General features: G+C 41.8%; 1 protein-coding gene across 1 annotated transcript in view; it reads right to left on the bottom strand.

Annotated features, from left to right (window-relative positions):
* The window catches only part of CRYBB2 (crystallin beta B2), a 33,352-nt gene extending 16,269 nt beyond the window's left edge, over positions 1-17,083 (bottom strand). The window contains exons 1-4 of the mRNA XM_018560706.1: positions 16,839-17,083; positions 13,479-13,554; positions 4,499-4,617; positions 964-1,096 (exon numbers count right to left, since the gene is read on the bottom strand). Coding sequence (XP_018416208.1) covers positions 964-1,096; positions 4,499-4,617; positions 13,479-13,532 — 306 coding nt within the window. The 5' untranslated portion in view covers positions 13,533-13,554; positions 16,839-17,083. The remainder of the gene's footprint in view (positions 1-963; positions 1,097-4,498; positions 4,618-13,478; positions 13,555-16,838) is intronic.
* Positions 17,084-17,879: the final 796 nt, after the last annotated feature.

The raw sequence follows: 17,879 nt of genomic DNA, 5'->3' as shown, positions 1-17,879 counted from the left end.
TTGATGAAAACACAGCAGCAGAGGCACAGGAAGTGGACAGGAACTTACAAGCTCACTGGATTTCTGGTGAGATTAAAACCTTTTTTTTTCATTTATAAAGCCATGTAATTTGACCCGTTGGTGTGTATTATTATTAAACTGTGGGAATTAAAAAAATTTGCTCTCTAGTAGCATAATGATTTCTGCTATAATTTGCAAACAAGTATGCAATGATCCTATAGCATTTTATTCATCCTAAAACAGCCCACTTAAAATGAAACCTGTAATCAAAAAATATGGAGGTTGCCACTCTGGATCTGCCAGTTTCTGCTCGTCTCTGAACATCCTGATTTATGGACCTGTAACATGTGCACTGATCTATCTGAACCAGAGGTGGGCAACTCCAGCCTCCAGCTGTGCTTTAACTACAAAACCCAACATGTCTTGCCTCTGGGAGTCATGCCTGTAACTGTCAGTCTTGCATTGCCTCATGGAACTTGTAGTTCCACAACAGCTGGAGGGCCAGAGTTGCCCACCCCTGTTCTAACCTCTGAAGTTACTTGATACATGCTTGTTCTAGGTCAGTGGCTCAGAAAGTATTGAGACCAAAGACAGCCATGCAACTAGAATTGCCAGCAGGAAGTTAACAATTGCAGCCTGCATGTTGCTCCCATGATATGTGTACTTCAAAATATATATACATTTAATTACTGGCCAGTATCTTAAAATACTAGTTGCCTTGTTGTGTTTGGCTTCCATAATTCTGAATCGATGGCCCAGAACAGGCATGCAGCAAGTCAAAGTCAAAGAAAAGTCAGAATAATTATACCTATACTTGTTCTGGATTAGAGACAACTAGCTTTTTCAGTAGCAGAGGTAAAAAGTGGGAGCCCGTGTATTTCTGGCAGGTTTCCTGTCAAGAATGTATTTTTCTGAATATACTCCATATAATATATTAGGGAATTTGTGTAATCTTGTTCTTACCACTTTGATTGGTCTCAGAGAGGAGATGCTGTCGCTCTTTCGGCTGTTCGTCCAGGAGTCCCAGCGAGGGTATTCTCCCTTCTCAAAGACAAATTGTTCTCCCTTGCAGTTCAGTTGTTCGTATCCTACCCAGCTGCGGAATAGAAGCAACATTATTTTTCTGGATAGTAGTGCCAGCCAGGCCTAGATAATTTAAGAAGTCTTCTGAATATTTAATACCTACTATAAAATACTTGATTATATATGTCTCCAGAAAACCAGATTAAAGTAATTTTTCTAGTCTTCACTGAAGACAAGGCTAAAGCTTTGCTACTTGTCTAATTTAAAGGGTTAGTTCAACGTTATAGAAAAATAACCTATACTGTCCCTAAACACCATCCTATAACATTGAATTAAGCCGATTTTACAAATAGTTTTGTTATTTGGTTTTAAAACCCTTTGTTCATTAAAACATGGAGTAAAGCCTTCCAAAGAAAATCCCTGCAGTGTCCAAAGGTCCAGCCTGTCTTCTGTTTAGGACAGATCAGCTGTTAGAACTAACGCACCTAGCGGTCCTTCTCTACATCCTGCACATGCACAGTCTTCTGTGTCTGCAGTCACAGCTGCTGAGCTCATCTGCAGTGACAGGAGACAGAGCAGACTGTGCATGTGCAGGGGATCAAGAGAAGGATTGCGCTTCCCAAGAGATTTTTTTAGGAGGCTTCACTTCTTATGATGATGAACAAAAGGTATTGTAGCCCCTATAGATATATATATATATATGTATATAGGTGCTATTACAGTGATTCATGTTCCTGACTGGGAACAGTTAATTGCCTCTGTGTGCCCTGGAGGCGGAGACTTATGGGGATTGGAGTGCAGAGCAGAGACTGGAACATTTACAAGAATTATCTCTGAAACTGCAACTCCCAGAAGGCTGTGCAGGAGAGAGGAGGAGACTTAGGGGCGGTGGCTGCTGTACGCGCTCAGTCTGGGACAGCCATCTGAAGAGGACAGACCTGTGTAACCCTGCGTGGATTAAGACTGTATACAACAGAGCTGTGTGGTCACCGCTGACATACAATGACACACAGGCTCTGGGCAACAGTGTACAGAGAGACTGACCTGACTTTGCTGAGACGGATAGGTCCCGATCGAGTGCCTGAAGTAAGGCCCGGTGACGCGATTGCAGTGAGGACCTCGAGGCCTAGTCGCACAGTCGAATCAGTCATCGGGGTGACCCAGCCAGCCCGGCTGAGAGAGCGGCGCCAGACGGAGATGACCGAGATGACTGCCAATGCCCTGGATGAGTGAAAACCTCCTACAAGAGACCCAGATGACTTCACCCTCTTCGCAAGAGTCGAACTGAGAGAAAGGGGATGCCGGATTTCTGCTAGCATCTCTTCAAACTCTTCAAACTGACCTTAGGAGTGGTGAGAGGCCTTTGGCCACAGTGACAACCTGTTGTTCATATCTGCATTACAGTAAGCGCCCCAACGTTGGCTAGCCTAGGACTCTACTACTGGCCAATAGTCTAGGGAGGGCCGGACATTGTTAAGGGGAGATCTTAAAGGTACATACACCCCAATCAAGGGAAATGGTTTCAGACAATTAGCCTCCTGCAGTTGCTGAGTTGCAGAGTGCCTTAGCCTGTTACTACACATGCTTTTTGTGACTGTTAGTATTATTATTATTATTGCCATATATCTATTCCAATCTGGTTTTGTCATTAAATCTGCTATAAAACTATTCAAAGGTGTGTTGGTGTGCTATGGATCCACATTTGGGCGGTACATTGGTGCAGGGGGAAAGAAAGACCTGGTATAATCAGCGGCTCCTGCGGGGGTAGCGCTACAATATTAAAACAGCATACAAGCTTATTTGTAAAATCTGCATAGTTCAGGGTTATGGGGTTTTTTTCTATAGAGCTGAACTAACCCTTCAAACAAAACTGTAGCTGACACTGGGCACAAGATTAGATGCTACCCTGCAAACTGCACTTTCAGGGAGAAAAGGGAATGGGGTTTTGCCAAAGCGGATTTGTGTTCGTATATGAGCAGATGATTCACTCAGCAAATAAGGTGAAGCTGTGTTCACTTTGATCATATGAGTTTGTTTCTCTACTCCTTTCACCAAATTGTTTTATGATGGGCCTGTTCTACTAAAGAATAAGCACCTACACAGAAATGAGTTCACCCACAATCCAGACAAAAAAACGCAATCGGATCTCGCTTCCTGCACAAGCAGTGCTTAAAGGACTCACCTCATAGTTCTAGCCGACCTGTGACAATGAGACAGTCACAGGTCGGCTCACTAGATCGGGAGGTGAGAGAACACAAACCGGCGTTCGCTCACCTCTCAATACTGTCACGCTTCTCTGCCGTGACGGGGGAGGGGCGGGTACAGCTGGCTCTGACAGAGAAGCGCACCAACTATCCTCATAGTGGTTTCTCCCTGCTTATGTATGTTTTGTTTTAGTAAATGAGGCCCACTGAGTCTCAGCTTCATATCTATTTTAACGTATACTGTATGTGTAATGCAGTAAATCAGGTACCACATGCATGGTTTAGAGTAATAACAATATGTGTACTGACATTCTCAAGGCAGCAATGCTGCATTTGGTAACAAATATAGTATAATTGGGATCATGTTTAATTACTAGCTTAAACTAGCTTTCTGCCCAGTATCTAGCAACTTGTGCTTAAAGGAGATCTATGAGGTGAGTGATTTCCCCTCATCCTCTTAGTTAGAACCAACCTGTGACAAACAAGCTGTCACAGGTCGGCTCTATTGATTGGGAAGTGAGCAGAAACATGCAGCCGATCCACTCACTTTCCAATTGTCTCACTGCAGTGAGCAGTGACTGTTAGTCACCGCTCCCCCCGCAAGGAAATCCCAAATCCCCTCTCCGATCCTCCAGTGCTGAGTGGAGGAACGAACGGGGGAGGGTCCGGGCACAGCTGGCTCTTCCTCTAAAAAGGTATCAAATATCACAGTTCATCACTATAAGGGCCTTTGTTGACAGGCTTTGTGCTTGTGTCAATGGCATCAGTTTTACATCAGTTTAAAACACTTCTGAGATCATTCAGTATTAATTGATAGGTGTATTTGACCTGTAGTGAATCTCCTTATGACCTGAATTTGACCTGCTTCAAGTGGGTTTTGAATTTCTGTACATGTATGTAAATGCAAAACCCAATTGACGTGAACAAAAGCCTGTCAACACAGGACCTAAAGCAAATAGAACAATAACAAATTAATAATTCTTTACTGTGAGTTACTGATCTATGCATGCTTCTTATTTCCTATTACCAGAGTCTCCTTTTCTAAGCTATTTTACATGAGTGATCTGATTAATAATGCATTGATAACATCAAATATAATATCTACATTCATTTGTAAAAATAGTTGCTAGTCACATTACATTCCCCGTGCAATATTATCTTAGATGTAGTTTCACATAAGCCTCAATGGTAATCATGGTTCATAATGAAATTGGTAGCCCTATGTGTATAAAATTATATTATAAACTACAAAAAAATGCTCTGATACATACGGTCCAGAGTGTACGAGGATAGAGCCAACTTTCTCCATACCAGCCTCTTTTAGACTGGTACAGGGTCCACTGAGTTCATGGCAGCGGCCTTGGAAGTTTTCTTGCTCAAACAGGACAATCTGAAAGTCAGAAGATTTTTAATGTTCTTAGAATATGTTCACATAAAAAAATGTATTAATGCTGTTTCCCTATTTAAAGTGTAAGCTTAGTTACCCAATACACCCACATCATCACTAAAAATGCAACATCCCATGCAAATACACTTCACATTCTGGCCAGAACTGATCAGTATTTACAAGGCCTTGGTACGGGTTTCTCTCGATTGTGTTCTCTGATGTCCATATGCCTAACTTTTTTTTACATGTGCTTAATGCTTTCATAGAAATTAATTGCTGCACTCAGCACATCCAAATGCAATGCCATAATATGCACGAGGCTCAGATTGAGGGGGGTATATATGTTTAATGCTAGTACTGATAAGGAGGGCCTGGGGCATTTATTGTGTAAAGTTACACTTTCAATCTCAGTCCAGATCTGAATTTGGTCTTCAGTCTTCCATAAAGTGAGAACTGAATACATTGTCTGTATATTCCTAAATGTACAAGAGCTTTTTATATGTACAGGTGAAACTCGAATAATTAGAATATCGTGCAAAAGTAATTGCAGTAAGTGCTGCAAAAGGGGCCCAAACCAAGTACTGAGTACATATGCATGCTTGTACTTTTCAGAGGTCCGATATTGTTCTATGTACAATCCTTGTTTTATTGATTGCATGTAATAATCTACTTTTTTGAGGTTGTGGATTTGGGGTTCTTGGGGTTTTCATGAGCTGTAAGCCATAATCATCACAATTATGACAAATCACGGCTTGAACTATCTTCCCCTTAATCATAAGCAGTCTGCCTTCCTCAGCGGCGAACATGTCGAGCTGGGACCATGGGACTGACTGAGACAAGAGGATGCTAACCCCACGGGATTTCTTATCTGGGGAGTAACTATGATACACCGTGGGGTAGTAACGGTCTCGGAGCATAGGGGGTTTAGCCGCTGAGAAATGAGTCTCCTGGAGGAACCCTATTTGAGTCTGTTGACGGTGTAGCTCAGAGAGGATCATCCTCCGCTTTTCAGGTATATTAAGGCCTCTAACATTATACGAAACCAACTTAAGTGGGGCCATAATAATGTGAGAGATGGGGGGCAGGGACAATGGGGGGAGACACTAGGGATTGAGAGGTTACGGAATGAACAGTCAGCCGGCAACCGGCTGTAGGGAGGAGGGGAATTATATTGGCTTGGCCACCGGCTTGAACTATCTTGCTTTGCATGTAATGAGTCTATCTCATATATTAGTTTCACCTTTTAAGTTGCATTAGTGAAATAAATGAACTTTGCAAGATATTCTAATTATTCGAGTTTCACCTGTATATGGTGTATTAGGTGTACATGGTGGTATTTACAGCCAAAAGGTTGATATGCATACATTTAAATACCAAATATTTACAGATAGGGTAGGCATGGGTTAACCTAGTTTTTGGACTTCACTGTAGGACAAGACGACATCTACCATTATATACCGCAAGCTTGTGCCCATAGGAGGCAGAGGCAAAGTGGTGAATTTTGCCTGTATAATCATTAACCACACATTTTTATCCCATCATCATCAGAAAACCAGCCATTTCATATAAAATGTATACAGTCACATTATTTTAGGCTGTGGATAACACAGGAGAGCTCCTTTGGGTGCCAATGGTTGTATATTCTGACTCCGATCGTTGTGATAGCGAAATATATCCCTTGCTGAGACCTCTATGCCTGGCCTGTATAAGCAGATATACTCACTGCGGACAATCCTCGTCAGATAGCTGAACTCGTCAATACCGATTCATTCAAAAAAGGTGTTTATTCTTCTACATCAGGTTACAGCAGATGATAGGAACAGCAGTTGAACGGTTATAGTATTGTGCGGTCAGAAAATGATGCCTTTCCTCCGTACTGTGCAGATTATATGTGTGTCCTTGTTACATGTGGCTGCTGGCTTTTCCATGACACAGGAAGTACTGCACACAGGAAGAAGGGTGGGGCTACATACACTAGGGGGAAATACCTCGTCACATGAGGAATAATTACAGAAAGCATGTTTGTTACAACAAAAGGCCACTAGATGGCAGCATAGGATAACAAATGAATTTAGCTATGAGAAAATAGTTAGGCAAATCACACTATATAAATTCTAACCTATATAACAATGCTAATATTAACTGAGGCTATGCATCTCATATTCTATGCCCCTGTTGGGGCGGCACATTGTATATCTGCTGAAAATCGGACCCTTCAACAGGGTTAATTATTATGGGATCCCTATCCTTCACATTACTACAATCCCACCACTCTGGGCTGTCTACTTCATAGATAACACTGCCACATTCTAACTGCTGGCACAGGTGCTATAGCACATAAATATTTTACAGGTCCACTATTATTTAATATCACGTAGCCAGATAGAGAAGGATTGTTGCGCTCGTGGGTCTCATGGCAGTTCCGGGAGCTACACTGACCATACTTTTGTCCTTCTAAACTAATTAGAATGAGGACTGCCATTCATTAAATAAGTAGGTTGGAAAACCACCCCCACACAGAAACACACATGATAAGACTAAGCCTTGTATTTAACTGCAAAAATTAATGAATGTCTCCTGGAAGAAAGGTATCTACAAAGCTATCAAGAGGAATGACAGAAGACATTCATGCCTCTTTAATGTTATCAGATTGACTCTTTACGGTTGCCAGGCTTGCTGTATCAAACATAAATATAAATGCATTAATGGGATTAATGTGCATTATTTCCACATAGACTAATTTCATGTTTGTCAGTCTATTCCAGGAGAACACATAAGGTCACACTGTATGCATATGGATTCAAATAATTGTTAGTAACACTCTTGAAGCCAGAAAGGGATTATTATTGTTATCTTGTAAATTCATTCATTTATATTATCTAATTGAATGAAGCCAAGGTCATGAGCTTTCTTACTTGTTCCAACACTGCTACTGAACTGTCTAAAGCATGACTAGTAAAGTTGGCACCTTTTCCATTTTGTTTTATGTCATATAGACTGTTATCTTTTTTATTTTCATTGCATGTCTATCTTCCTGTGTCTTGTATTAACCATACGTCTCAACACTTTTTAAATTATCATTAAGCTGTTATCGTCATACAACATTAGAATTAGTGAAATTGTGAACTTGAACCACAGCAAGTACATACATTGGTGAAAAAACAATATGTATATGTTTTTTTAACAAAAGCACAAACCTTGCTAACAAAGTTTTTAAACAAAAACTTAAAAGTTCAGCATTGAATACATTTTACTATTTATAGGTGCTCAAATAACAGGTGACATACAAATAATAGATACAAAAACTGGATTTAATAGGAAAAGTATATCTAATTATTAATAAACTACATTCTCAACACCATTAGTATATGCAATAGGGGGAATTTATCAAAATTGGAGCAGACAAAATATAGGGTGCAACAAGGGCAGCACATCATTTTTAGCATAAGGCTACAAAATATGTGCCAAAGGGCTGCACATGATATTCAGCATATGTAATATTACACAAGACTGTCGTACTACAGGAGATGGTCCGAGACAAGGCACATGCTGTGGAACATACTCAAAGACCGCAGGCATACTTCAGGAATGCTCGGAGACTGGGGATAATCTACATGGGAATGCCAGAGACTAAGATATGTTACATGAGAAAGCTAGAGATCAATGCCCCTTAAGGCCTTGGTTCTCAACTGGTGGGTCGTGACCCAAAAAGTGGGTCCCAACCCTGTGTTCAGTGGGTCGCCGCGTGCCTTTCACTTTTCTAGGTTAGGTACTCCCCTAGTGCGGCACTGTCAGTTATCGCGCCAAGCAGCCATTTAAAATATGACTTAATGTCAGCTTGAGGTGCGATGGGCTGGAGCTATGGCTGCGAGGGAGCTCGATCCATACATGCATTGCTTACAGCTCACTCACATGTCCTTTAGAGGTGCCTGCACTGGAATGATGTCACATTCTGTTTGCTTGCACCTCTACAAGATGCGCAAGGGAGTTGTACAAGTAATGCACATATCAATAGAGCTCCGACACAGCACAGCAGCCCACACTGAACCCCAGGATGAGGACCCACTCCAGATCTCTTAATATAGGGATACTGGGTTGATCTTAAAAAAAAGAAAAGAAAATTAAAATGTGTTTTTTGGAGTGTGTATATGTGTGTGAGATTGTGTTTGTCTATTTTTGAGGGCCTGTTCACACTAGTACAGTGCATTAATCGAACAGTCCTGTGCCATTAACGCACTGTACTACGCAATCACACCTACTATGCGTTCTGGTGCTGGAGGTGCGTTGCGTTGCCATTTGAATATCACCCCAAAAACGCACCTCTCACCCACTTCCATTGAAGTGCCACTTGGGTCGGGACTTAATGACCAAGGACAAATGTGGGTTATCACTCCTGAGGTTACTCCTTATCCTGAGGTTACACAGGTTGAGAACCCTTGCCTTAAAGTATATCTAAACTCAGAAACAAAAATGTAATGTTTTGCAGCTTACTAACTCTTAGATGTTGTGGATGCATTAGTGTTCTTTTTTCAGGTTAAGTGCACTTTCAGCAAGTACAGAAAAATAGTAGTAGAACCTGATAGAAATCTAGTGTCCATAAAATGTCCTTTTTACTGAACTCTCACAAAGTTATCAGCTTTCCAAGATATCTTTTGTCAATTGCACAACCCTCCTTCCTATGTAATAGAGCATAGGAGAGTGGGTGGTGTTCTGCAGTCCTGTGCTAGGATGATAAAGCTGCTCTTACAAACATACAGTATGGTGAGAAAGTGTTGTCAACCTAGAAAATGTGTTACTGGCAGGATCATCAGGTAAAAATAAAGGGAGAAGCAGGCCTTAAAAAAGAAAGCGAATGCAGCCACCACATCTAAGAAATGAGAATCTGTAATATATTAAATTTTTGTGTTTTAGTTTAAATGTCCTTTAAAATGACTGTCTCCACATTTGTGTTTAACGCAGCAAGATTAGAGAAGAATGTATATAAAGGATGAGAAAAGGAAATGGACAGTGCAGAAAAAGTAAGAAATGGTCAATGAAATAAACTAAGCCATTAAAAGACCCCTATCAAACCGTCCATTCAGGACAATATGACACGGTCTATTTAAAGCTTAACCCCATGACCCTTTTATACTCACTTATACAGTGATTCTCCCGCTGCTCCTTCCATTTACAGGGAGTTGTGACATTACCCTCTCCAGGTATTATAGGGCAGCTGTTATGGAAGAGGGAGAGGCAGGGGGAGCATCATGAAAAGATGTGTATAACAAGGTTGAAGGGGTGAGCTTGAAAGAGACGTTGTCACTTTGCCATGGATGGGCAAGTCACAGGGTCTTTAAATGAAAGAAACAATTGTTTTTCTTATATTTCCCACACTTTCTTGTGTTCTGACAGTGCAGGTAACATGGTATGCTGGAGCAGTTCTGGCGCAATGTGCTGCATGTTGCAGGCCTTGCAGTGTACTGCGTTACACAGAGAACTTTGCCTGACCCTACATTACATTACATTACATTACCCTGACACTACTGTAGCGCTCACCCCCGAAGGAGCCGCTGAGTTTGAAATAGGTTCTCCTACCTGTTGGTTCCAGCTGCCATTCCCCTTTAATCGGCAACAGCACACCGACACTCACGGACAGAACGGCTCGAGTCTTAGGGTCTTTTTAGGGTATTTATTTGCAACATCAATAGGAGAGAGAGGGTTTAGGATCTGTAGGATGCCATTTGGAAATACTTCTGAGGACAGCTTTCTCCCCTAGCAACCGCTAAGGCCGAAATCACTGCGATCTGGTCCCAGGGACCAATAGTAGTAGTAGTAGTAGTACTGTGAACAGCAGGGGCGGACTGGGCCGGGGGGCAGGGTGGCAATTGCCCCCTGGGCCTCTCTGTTGCCTCTAAAAACGGCCCCCGTCGGGCCGGCGCTAATACGCTACTTCAGCGGCCAAGGAGAACAGTACATGGCTGACGAACGTGGCAAGGGGGGTGGGGAGCACGCAGGGGAAGAGGGAAAGCAGGAGGGGGGCTCAGTGGGCCTCTGGGTGTTACTTGCTCCCTGGGCCAAAAGTTGTCAGTCAGCCCCTGGTGAACAGATACCTGGAATAGGGTGTGGGATCTCCCTTGTGGGTCCCAGACGGTTGCTCGCACCAGCTCCTCTGCGGTACCCCTCAACAAGCGGACTCCTCCCCGACCCAGCTTCCATCAGGTATTTTCCTCTTTAGGATCTGGAACTTCTGTGCCCTCAGCATCTGCAACTGCCAAGGAGCACTCCAGTTAAATGAGAGTATCTTCTTAGAACAAGGCACCCAACACCTGCCACGTGTATGGGCCCAGTGAAGTATCAGTGTATCCTTAGGCCTCCAGGCCCCTCAGCACCTGCCATGTGCTGAGGCCCAGGCTGCTTGCTCTGCATCACACACAGTCCTCCTAGGGCGAGGCCCCTAGGGGAAAGAGAGCTCTCCACAATGTCCCCAGACCTTTTATCACCTGCCCTCAACCATGCCTCTGAGTCATCCTACTCAGGGATTGGCTAGGGCCAGGTGCATAGTCATAACCTGAGGGTGGATCCTCCCTCACTGTATACCAAGGCTCCCTTTTCCTCAGCAACAGGAGGAGCAATCAATCCAGCAGACTCAGGGACACCTATAGAATGCAGAGCTCTGTATAATCAGTATCTAGACTGGTTACAGTCCAGGTATCTCTAAATTGAATAGCGAAATTTTAGAGGGCGCTACACTACATTAGCACATGTCCCACCTCAGAGAGACAGGAGCTGTTCCCTGTGTCACAGGTCACATGACACAAATCCACAGGGGATGAGCATGGATATCTCTCGTTCTTCTGTTCCAGTTCACATGCTGATCAGTACTGATAAGGTCTGAGTAAGCAACTAGGCAGGGAAAACACTGACTACTGGCTGCTGTGGCATTACAGCACATGCTGAGTTGTATGTCAGCAAATAACACTGCTGCACCTATTGCTTTTTTAGTACTGCACTGCATTTTCCTGAACTAAATGTGAAGATCGAACAAGTGGCCTATGCAGCATGTTTTTATTCCTTTCTACTGTAACTAGTCATACAGGCATAGCTTTTTCAAATATCAACCTGTGGGCTGAACGTAAGAAATCTAATACATGGCTCCAAGTGGGCCACATTCAGAGAGACTGTCCTTCTTTTGGAAGTAAATCCACCTGGCAAAGTAAGTAAATTCACCCATTAAAGAAAGAGTAATTAAATCTACCCAGTAGAGTAAGAGTAAGTAAATCCATCCAGTAGAGTAAGTAAACCCTCCTATTAGAACAAGAGTAAGTAAATCCACCCAGTAGAGTAGGAAGGAGAAAATATACCCAGTAAATTAAGTAAATTCATCCATTAGAGTAAGAGTAAGTAAATCCATCCAGTAAAGTAAGTAAACCCTTCTATTAGAACAAGAGTAAGTAAATCCACCCAGTAGAGTAGGAAGGAGAAAATATACCCAGTAAATTAAGTAAATTCATCCATTAGAGTAAGAGTAAGTAAATCCACCAGTAGAGTTACAGCAAGTAAATCCAGTCAGTAGAGTAGGATTCCCCACACTTCACTTGTTGGCACAGGCAGATTATGAAACAGTATCACGTTAAAAACACTTACAGAAACAGAACAAGTATATATTGACTATACTATTCCATGAAAGATGAACCCCTAGAAATGTAATTGGGGAGTTAGAAATTATCCAATGGGGACAAATTTTCCAGTGACAACTGCCTAAGATAGGTATTTCACTCATTTTGTCAACATTTTCTGTAATTTCCTGTTGCACCTCCAAGACAGAAAGTTGACTGAAATCTCCCCAATGGCTTAACCCCCTCCCTACTCTTCCCCTGGATGTGCATGTGTTGTTGGTAATGGTGTGCTCTTGTTTTCCCTCAAGTGCATACTTACAAAGCAGTGACTGTGACCTTCACCAAATATTCAAACACATTAACCTGGAAGATTTACCTGCAGTGAATGTGTGGTGAATGTCAGAGTCACTGCTTTATGAATATGCCCTTTATTGTCTTGGACTTCTAAATGACTGACCTGGTTAGTTTGACTAGTCTTTCGGATTTTATCTGGCTTTGATTTTTGTTTTTGCGTATGAATTTAGATTGTGTTTTAGCTTACCATTTCGTGGCCATGGTTAGAATGGACTTCATATTTGAATCAGTGAGTAGTACCTCACAGATCCAGCTTTGGGCCAAAAATAATGATCTTATGCAAAGCACACCTTCAGATCTAGAAATACTTCATTTTCAACAAAACATTCTTCTTTGGTTATTATTTCTACTGCCTTCCTTCTTCTGTTATGCTTCTACCTTACTAATAACATTAGCATAAAGGTCTCTTTTACAACTCATGGTGATAAAGTACTACTTAGGTAGTCCAATAGACATTTTATTTGGCCCCCTGCATGACGGGTTAAAATTCAGGGGAGATTACCACCTTCAGTATAAAGCTGGCCGGACTTGGCCAAAATTCAACCAGCGTGTGGCCTTTTCAGGTCAGCCCCCACGTTCAACAAAAGTCTATTTTTAGCTGAAGGAGGCACTCTGAAAGTACTTGGCTGAACAACGATTGCAGCCAATCAGAGTATATTGTGGAATTAAGCCTTTTTTCTCATTCAGTCTCGATCAGTGTATGACCAGCCTAAGTAGAATGTTATTATGTTAGAATGTTATTATACATGTTAGATGAAACCGTGGGACTGAATATTCTATTGCTTAAATAAACAAGCACAATGGTTTCCCTCATATTACACAAGCAAAATGGCATTTCTCATATCATCCAATGTAATACAGAGACATCCATTTCTGTTTGCCCCAGTTAAAATATTCTAAGTATGTTTTACCTACCTTTGAGCTAGGTTGCTGTTGCTTAGTGGCAGGAGATTGATGGTCAGATGCCATTGTTACACTGACTATTTGGTTCCTGGGGGGGAAAAAAGATATTATTTAACCGATGTAAGCTTTGTCTGGCCAAATTTTATTTGGATGCACTAGTATAGACATTTCTGGAAAACACACTGCACCATAAAGGCTCCCTTGCTTAGTCATTTTTCATATGATTTACTCATTAATGAAGTGTTTATGAATGGGCCCCTAAATATAGTCCCAAAGCAGCCACCATGTTGCTAGAAACATAAATATGTGTGTACTAAAACAATAATGCTATACCTGCATGGTTAACATGTCACTGACCCCATTCGTTTGATTCAAAAAACACATATTAAAGCAGGATTTGCAAGAGCAGAGGGTTTATACCTCCCTGTCCCACCACCCATTCCTAAGTCTTCTCCTGTTTAAGAGCTGTGGCCACTTGAAGAATCTTCAAATTTGACACTTCCAGTAGTGTTGGGCAAGGGCGGGCGTGCAGGTCTAACATCCTCGGAAGTGTTCAGTGAAGAGGCTGTTGCACTGTAGGCGAGCAAAGACTGGAAGAACGGGTGGAAGCAAAAGTAGGTATAAACCCTCTTCTTTTGTAAGTGGTGCTTTGTTACATTTTCCTAACCCAGTGACAAAGTCACTTAAAAGTGAAATTAAAGTCAAACAAGTTTTAAGCTATTTAAAATGCTGATGAAATCACTTACAATGAATGCTGCGCCTTGATGTTTAAATGTTTTACTTTCCTGCACAATCAGCTGGTCTCCTAAGCACTGGTCCTGATATCCTGTTTTGGGTTTGCTCCTTTCCCTTGCAGGGTCCAATGGCTCCACCCTTGTGTGTTCTATTAAGCTGTGTGTGTTTCCACAAACACACAGACACAGCAAGGCAATCCACTCCTCCAGCTCCCTCCTCCTCCCTTCTCTTTCCTCTCCCCTCCCTTCGCCAAACTACTAGATGTACAGCTCCTGCAGACTGCTCTGTCCCCTGTGATCTCCTACTGGACAGGAAGTTCATGGAAGCTGAGCTGAGAGAGTTGAAGATGTTTGGAAATATGATGACTGTAAGTATGTAAAGAAATACTTTTCTGGGCAATGTATATTCGTGTGGTCTGGGCGTTTGTGAGTTTAATACTGCTTTAAAGTGACATTAAAGTTAAAAAAAAATGTTTCCCTCCCCCCAATGTTAATGTCAGCACTTAACTTAAATGATGTCTCTTAATCCGATCTTCTTCCTGTCCTTTTCATCTGTCCCTCCAGTGCTGTGGCGGGTCTCTGATCCAGCGCTGACTCCTCTGTCCTTGCTGGCACTTCCTGTCACACGGTGTCTGCATGCGGGTGCACATGTCCATAGACTTACCTTGCGTCTCTGCTCGTCTCCCGGCCGAAAATCCGAACTGCGCATGCGCCCGCCCAAAGATGCTTTGTGGGCGCCCGAGAATTTTCACATTTTCGGACTGGAACGCGTGGCAAAGACACAGGTAAGTTTAAACCGCTTTTAATATGGTTTTTTTTTTTAACACGTTTTGCATATATCTACTGCTTGCTAGCCATAGATATATGCAAAAACACCGGAGGTTTTAATAACCCTTTAACAAGGAGAGTGAATGAGGCAAATACCAAGTATCTTCTAATTGTTTATCTACAAATCTCTTTATATAACACAATAAAAAGTATGGAAGAGCGAGCATTTAAACACATGAAAGCCACATCAAAAATCCCTTTTATGCAAACACTGCAATAATAACTCAGAATATGAACTCACTAGAAAAACTTTCCCTTTAAATGGGCCCATATTTCTCATTATACACTGAGTGGCCAGATTATTATGACCACCCCATCAGTACTTTGTTGGGCCACGAGATGACTCCACGAGATGACTTCGTTGGCCCGCCTCGTGACTCCACGATATGTTGAAAGTTGATGCGAGGAATCTGACACTGCACTGTTGCCCTTCTGTTGTCTTGTACCAGTCTTGCCACTCTCCGTTCTGCCCTAACATTGACTAGTCGCTGACAGCCACAATTCGAGCTCACTTTTAAGCAATTCATGCCCACAGGGATCCCTTCTGAAATTAATCTCATTACAATAGTTTTGCATGTTTCATACATGTACTTTTTAAAGCACGGGACAGCTAAGTCAACGAATGACTGGGCACACAGGACAAGTAAAATTCGCCCTTGATAGTTTTTATTTGTTGCTTTCAGTTGTCTCTTTTTAATACTGTGACAAATTGTTAGATGTCATATGCCTTGTATACAATGTTTTATAAAGATTAATATTGTTTTCAGCACAAGGTCACACTGCCCTTCAAGGCTTGTCATTCCATTTACAGCTAAAACAATAACTATGGACATTACCATACGTGACAACCAAAACGCTTCTTAAAAGTCTATTATTTTTTGATGATAAAGTTAAATGATTTCATAGTCATATTATGTTAGCATGCTGTATTGTCCAGATCAAATATAAATGTATATATAGCCACAATTTTCTTTAGTTTTAGATTAGGGAAGGGTTAAAACCCCCATCAAATAATTTTTCTGCTGGCTGTGTACCATTGGGAAGCTTTTCTTCACGTCTTGTCCCAGGCAACAGGAAGCTAGAGGAAATCTTCCTCTAAGTGAGGGAACTTCCTCTGGCACAGGTGTTCTTTATCACAGGTACAGGTATCCCCATTGGAAGATTCATTATCACCCTTTGTCTTGCTGTCAAAGGTCACCAGTACAAGTAACAGAGTGAATATCCTCAATGAGGACACATGCATCAATTAAACACTTCACACAAGATCTAACCCTTCATCTTCCAAATCACACAGGATCTAACCCTTCCTCTTCCAAATCTTTAAAAAAAAAAACAGTTTTTGCCTTTACATATACTTTAAACCCAAAACGACAAAATTCACACAAAATACACAAACTTTACAAGTATCAACCAGCACTAATGTTAGTAATTAAGAGGTGACTTTGGCCATAGCTAATTAAGTACCATTGCTAATATCATCGATGGCCCAGGAGCTGCTAGTATATATATACGAAAATAAGTGATTTTATCTAATACAGTGTATATTAAACAATAGCTAATAGACAGTTAATGAAATATCATTTGGCAAATGAATAAATTGTTACCAGTTTTGTTATTATACCCATCAAGGGCTCTATTATGTTCACGATGGATTGGAATTCTAAGGAATAAATCTGGAATACTAAGGAATAAATCTGTGCAGGGGTCTCGTGTGACTTTTTCTTCTTAAGTATTAACTTGTGTATCGCTTTCCTCAGTCAGGCTCAAACCAGAGCCAAAAGAGTCAAATCCAAAAGTAAGCAGATCTTACCCGTATGCCAGTACCCGCTTGTTCCAGTAATGGGCCTACTGCTCCGGGTCACATTTATAAGGGACGTAGACAGGAGAACAGTGCCAGGACTATTTACAAAACAGTTCCAGCGTGATGCAAAGCGATAATACTGGATTACAGCTCTGATGAAAACCCAGCTCTGCTGATGCACAGCCTGCATTGTTTTAAGAAGCATAGAGTCGAATAATTATTTCATTAGCTTTCACATTCAGCTGGCCCGGCATTGTTTGGTCTGTTGGTTAGGAGATTTGGACTTTGCATGCATCAGCCCTCTGAATGCCAAGACCTGGAACATCTCATCTGAACAATCAGAGCAGCCAGCCAGTTAGGCTTCAGTGCTTTTAGAGCCAGCGATTGTGTCCCTTACAGAAGCTGCACCTAGCACAGGTCAGGAGCCTAGAGAGAAAATCATTTACTTATCAGACTTTTTTTTGAATGCGGAGAATGTATTTTTGGAAAACTCAGAAAACAAACTCTGAGCTTAAAGCTTAGCTTGCTCTAGGTCAGTGATTATGAAAGTGTTGAGGCCATTGTATCTGAATAACGGCCAGGCAAGTAGTATTTTCAAAAGGAGATCAGTAATGGCAGCCTTGATATTTCTCTCAGTACAGGTTTCTTTTTTGACCCCTTAAAATGTTGAAAGGCCTACTTTTCAGGTCATGATGAGCCCATGTTTTGTCACAATTAGGGATGAGCTCAGGTTTGGATCAAATCCAGCCCGAACCTGAGCTCCTTCAAACCCAGAAGGAGCACCCCCTGAATACCCCTTCCATGCCATCCAATCAGCTGCGGGCAGGGAATTCCCCACTTGCAGCTTGATGTAAGCAAAGGGGCAGGATACAGTGACATCATTGACCTTACATGGCTTCATGCTAATATTTGGTAAACGGCATATACCTAATATAGCTATGTGGCCATTTAAAGTAAATAATGTAATTTCAGCGTAGGCCGAAAAATGAAACCGCCCCCCCCCCCCCCAACAAAAAAAACACCGCAATATACTTTTTTATTGCGTCGGGG

The sequence above is a fragment of the Nanorana parkeri genome, unplaced genomic scaffold, assembly GCF_000935625.1.
Source record: "Nanorana parkeri isolate BGI_ZX_2015 unplaced genomic scaffold, ASM93562v1 scaffold18, whole genome shotgun sequence".
NCBI classification, from domain to species: Eukaryota; Metazoa; Chordata; class Amphibia; order Anura; family Dicroglossidae; genus Nanorana; species Nanorana parkeri.
This window is presented reverse-complemented; position numbering and strand designations above follow the sequence as displayed.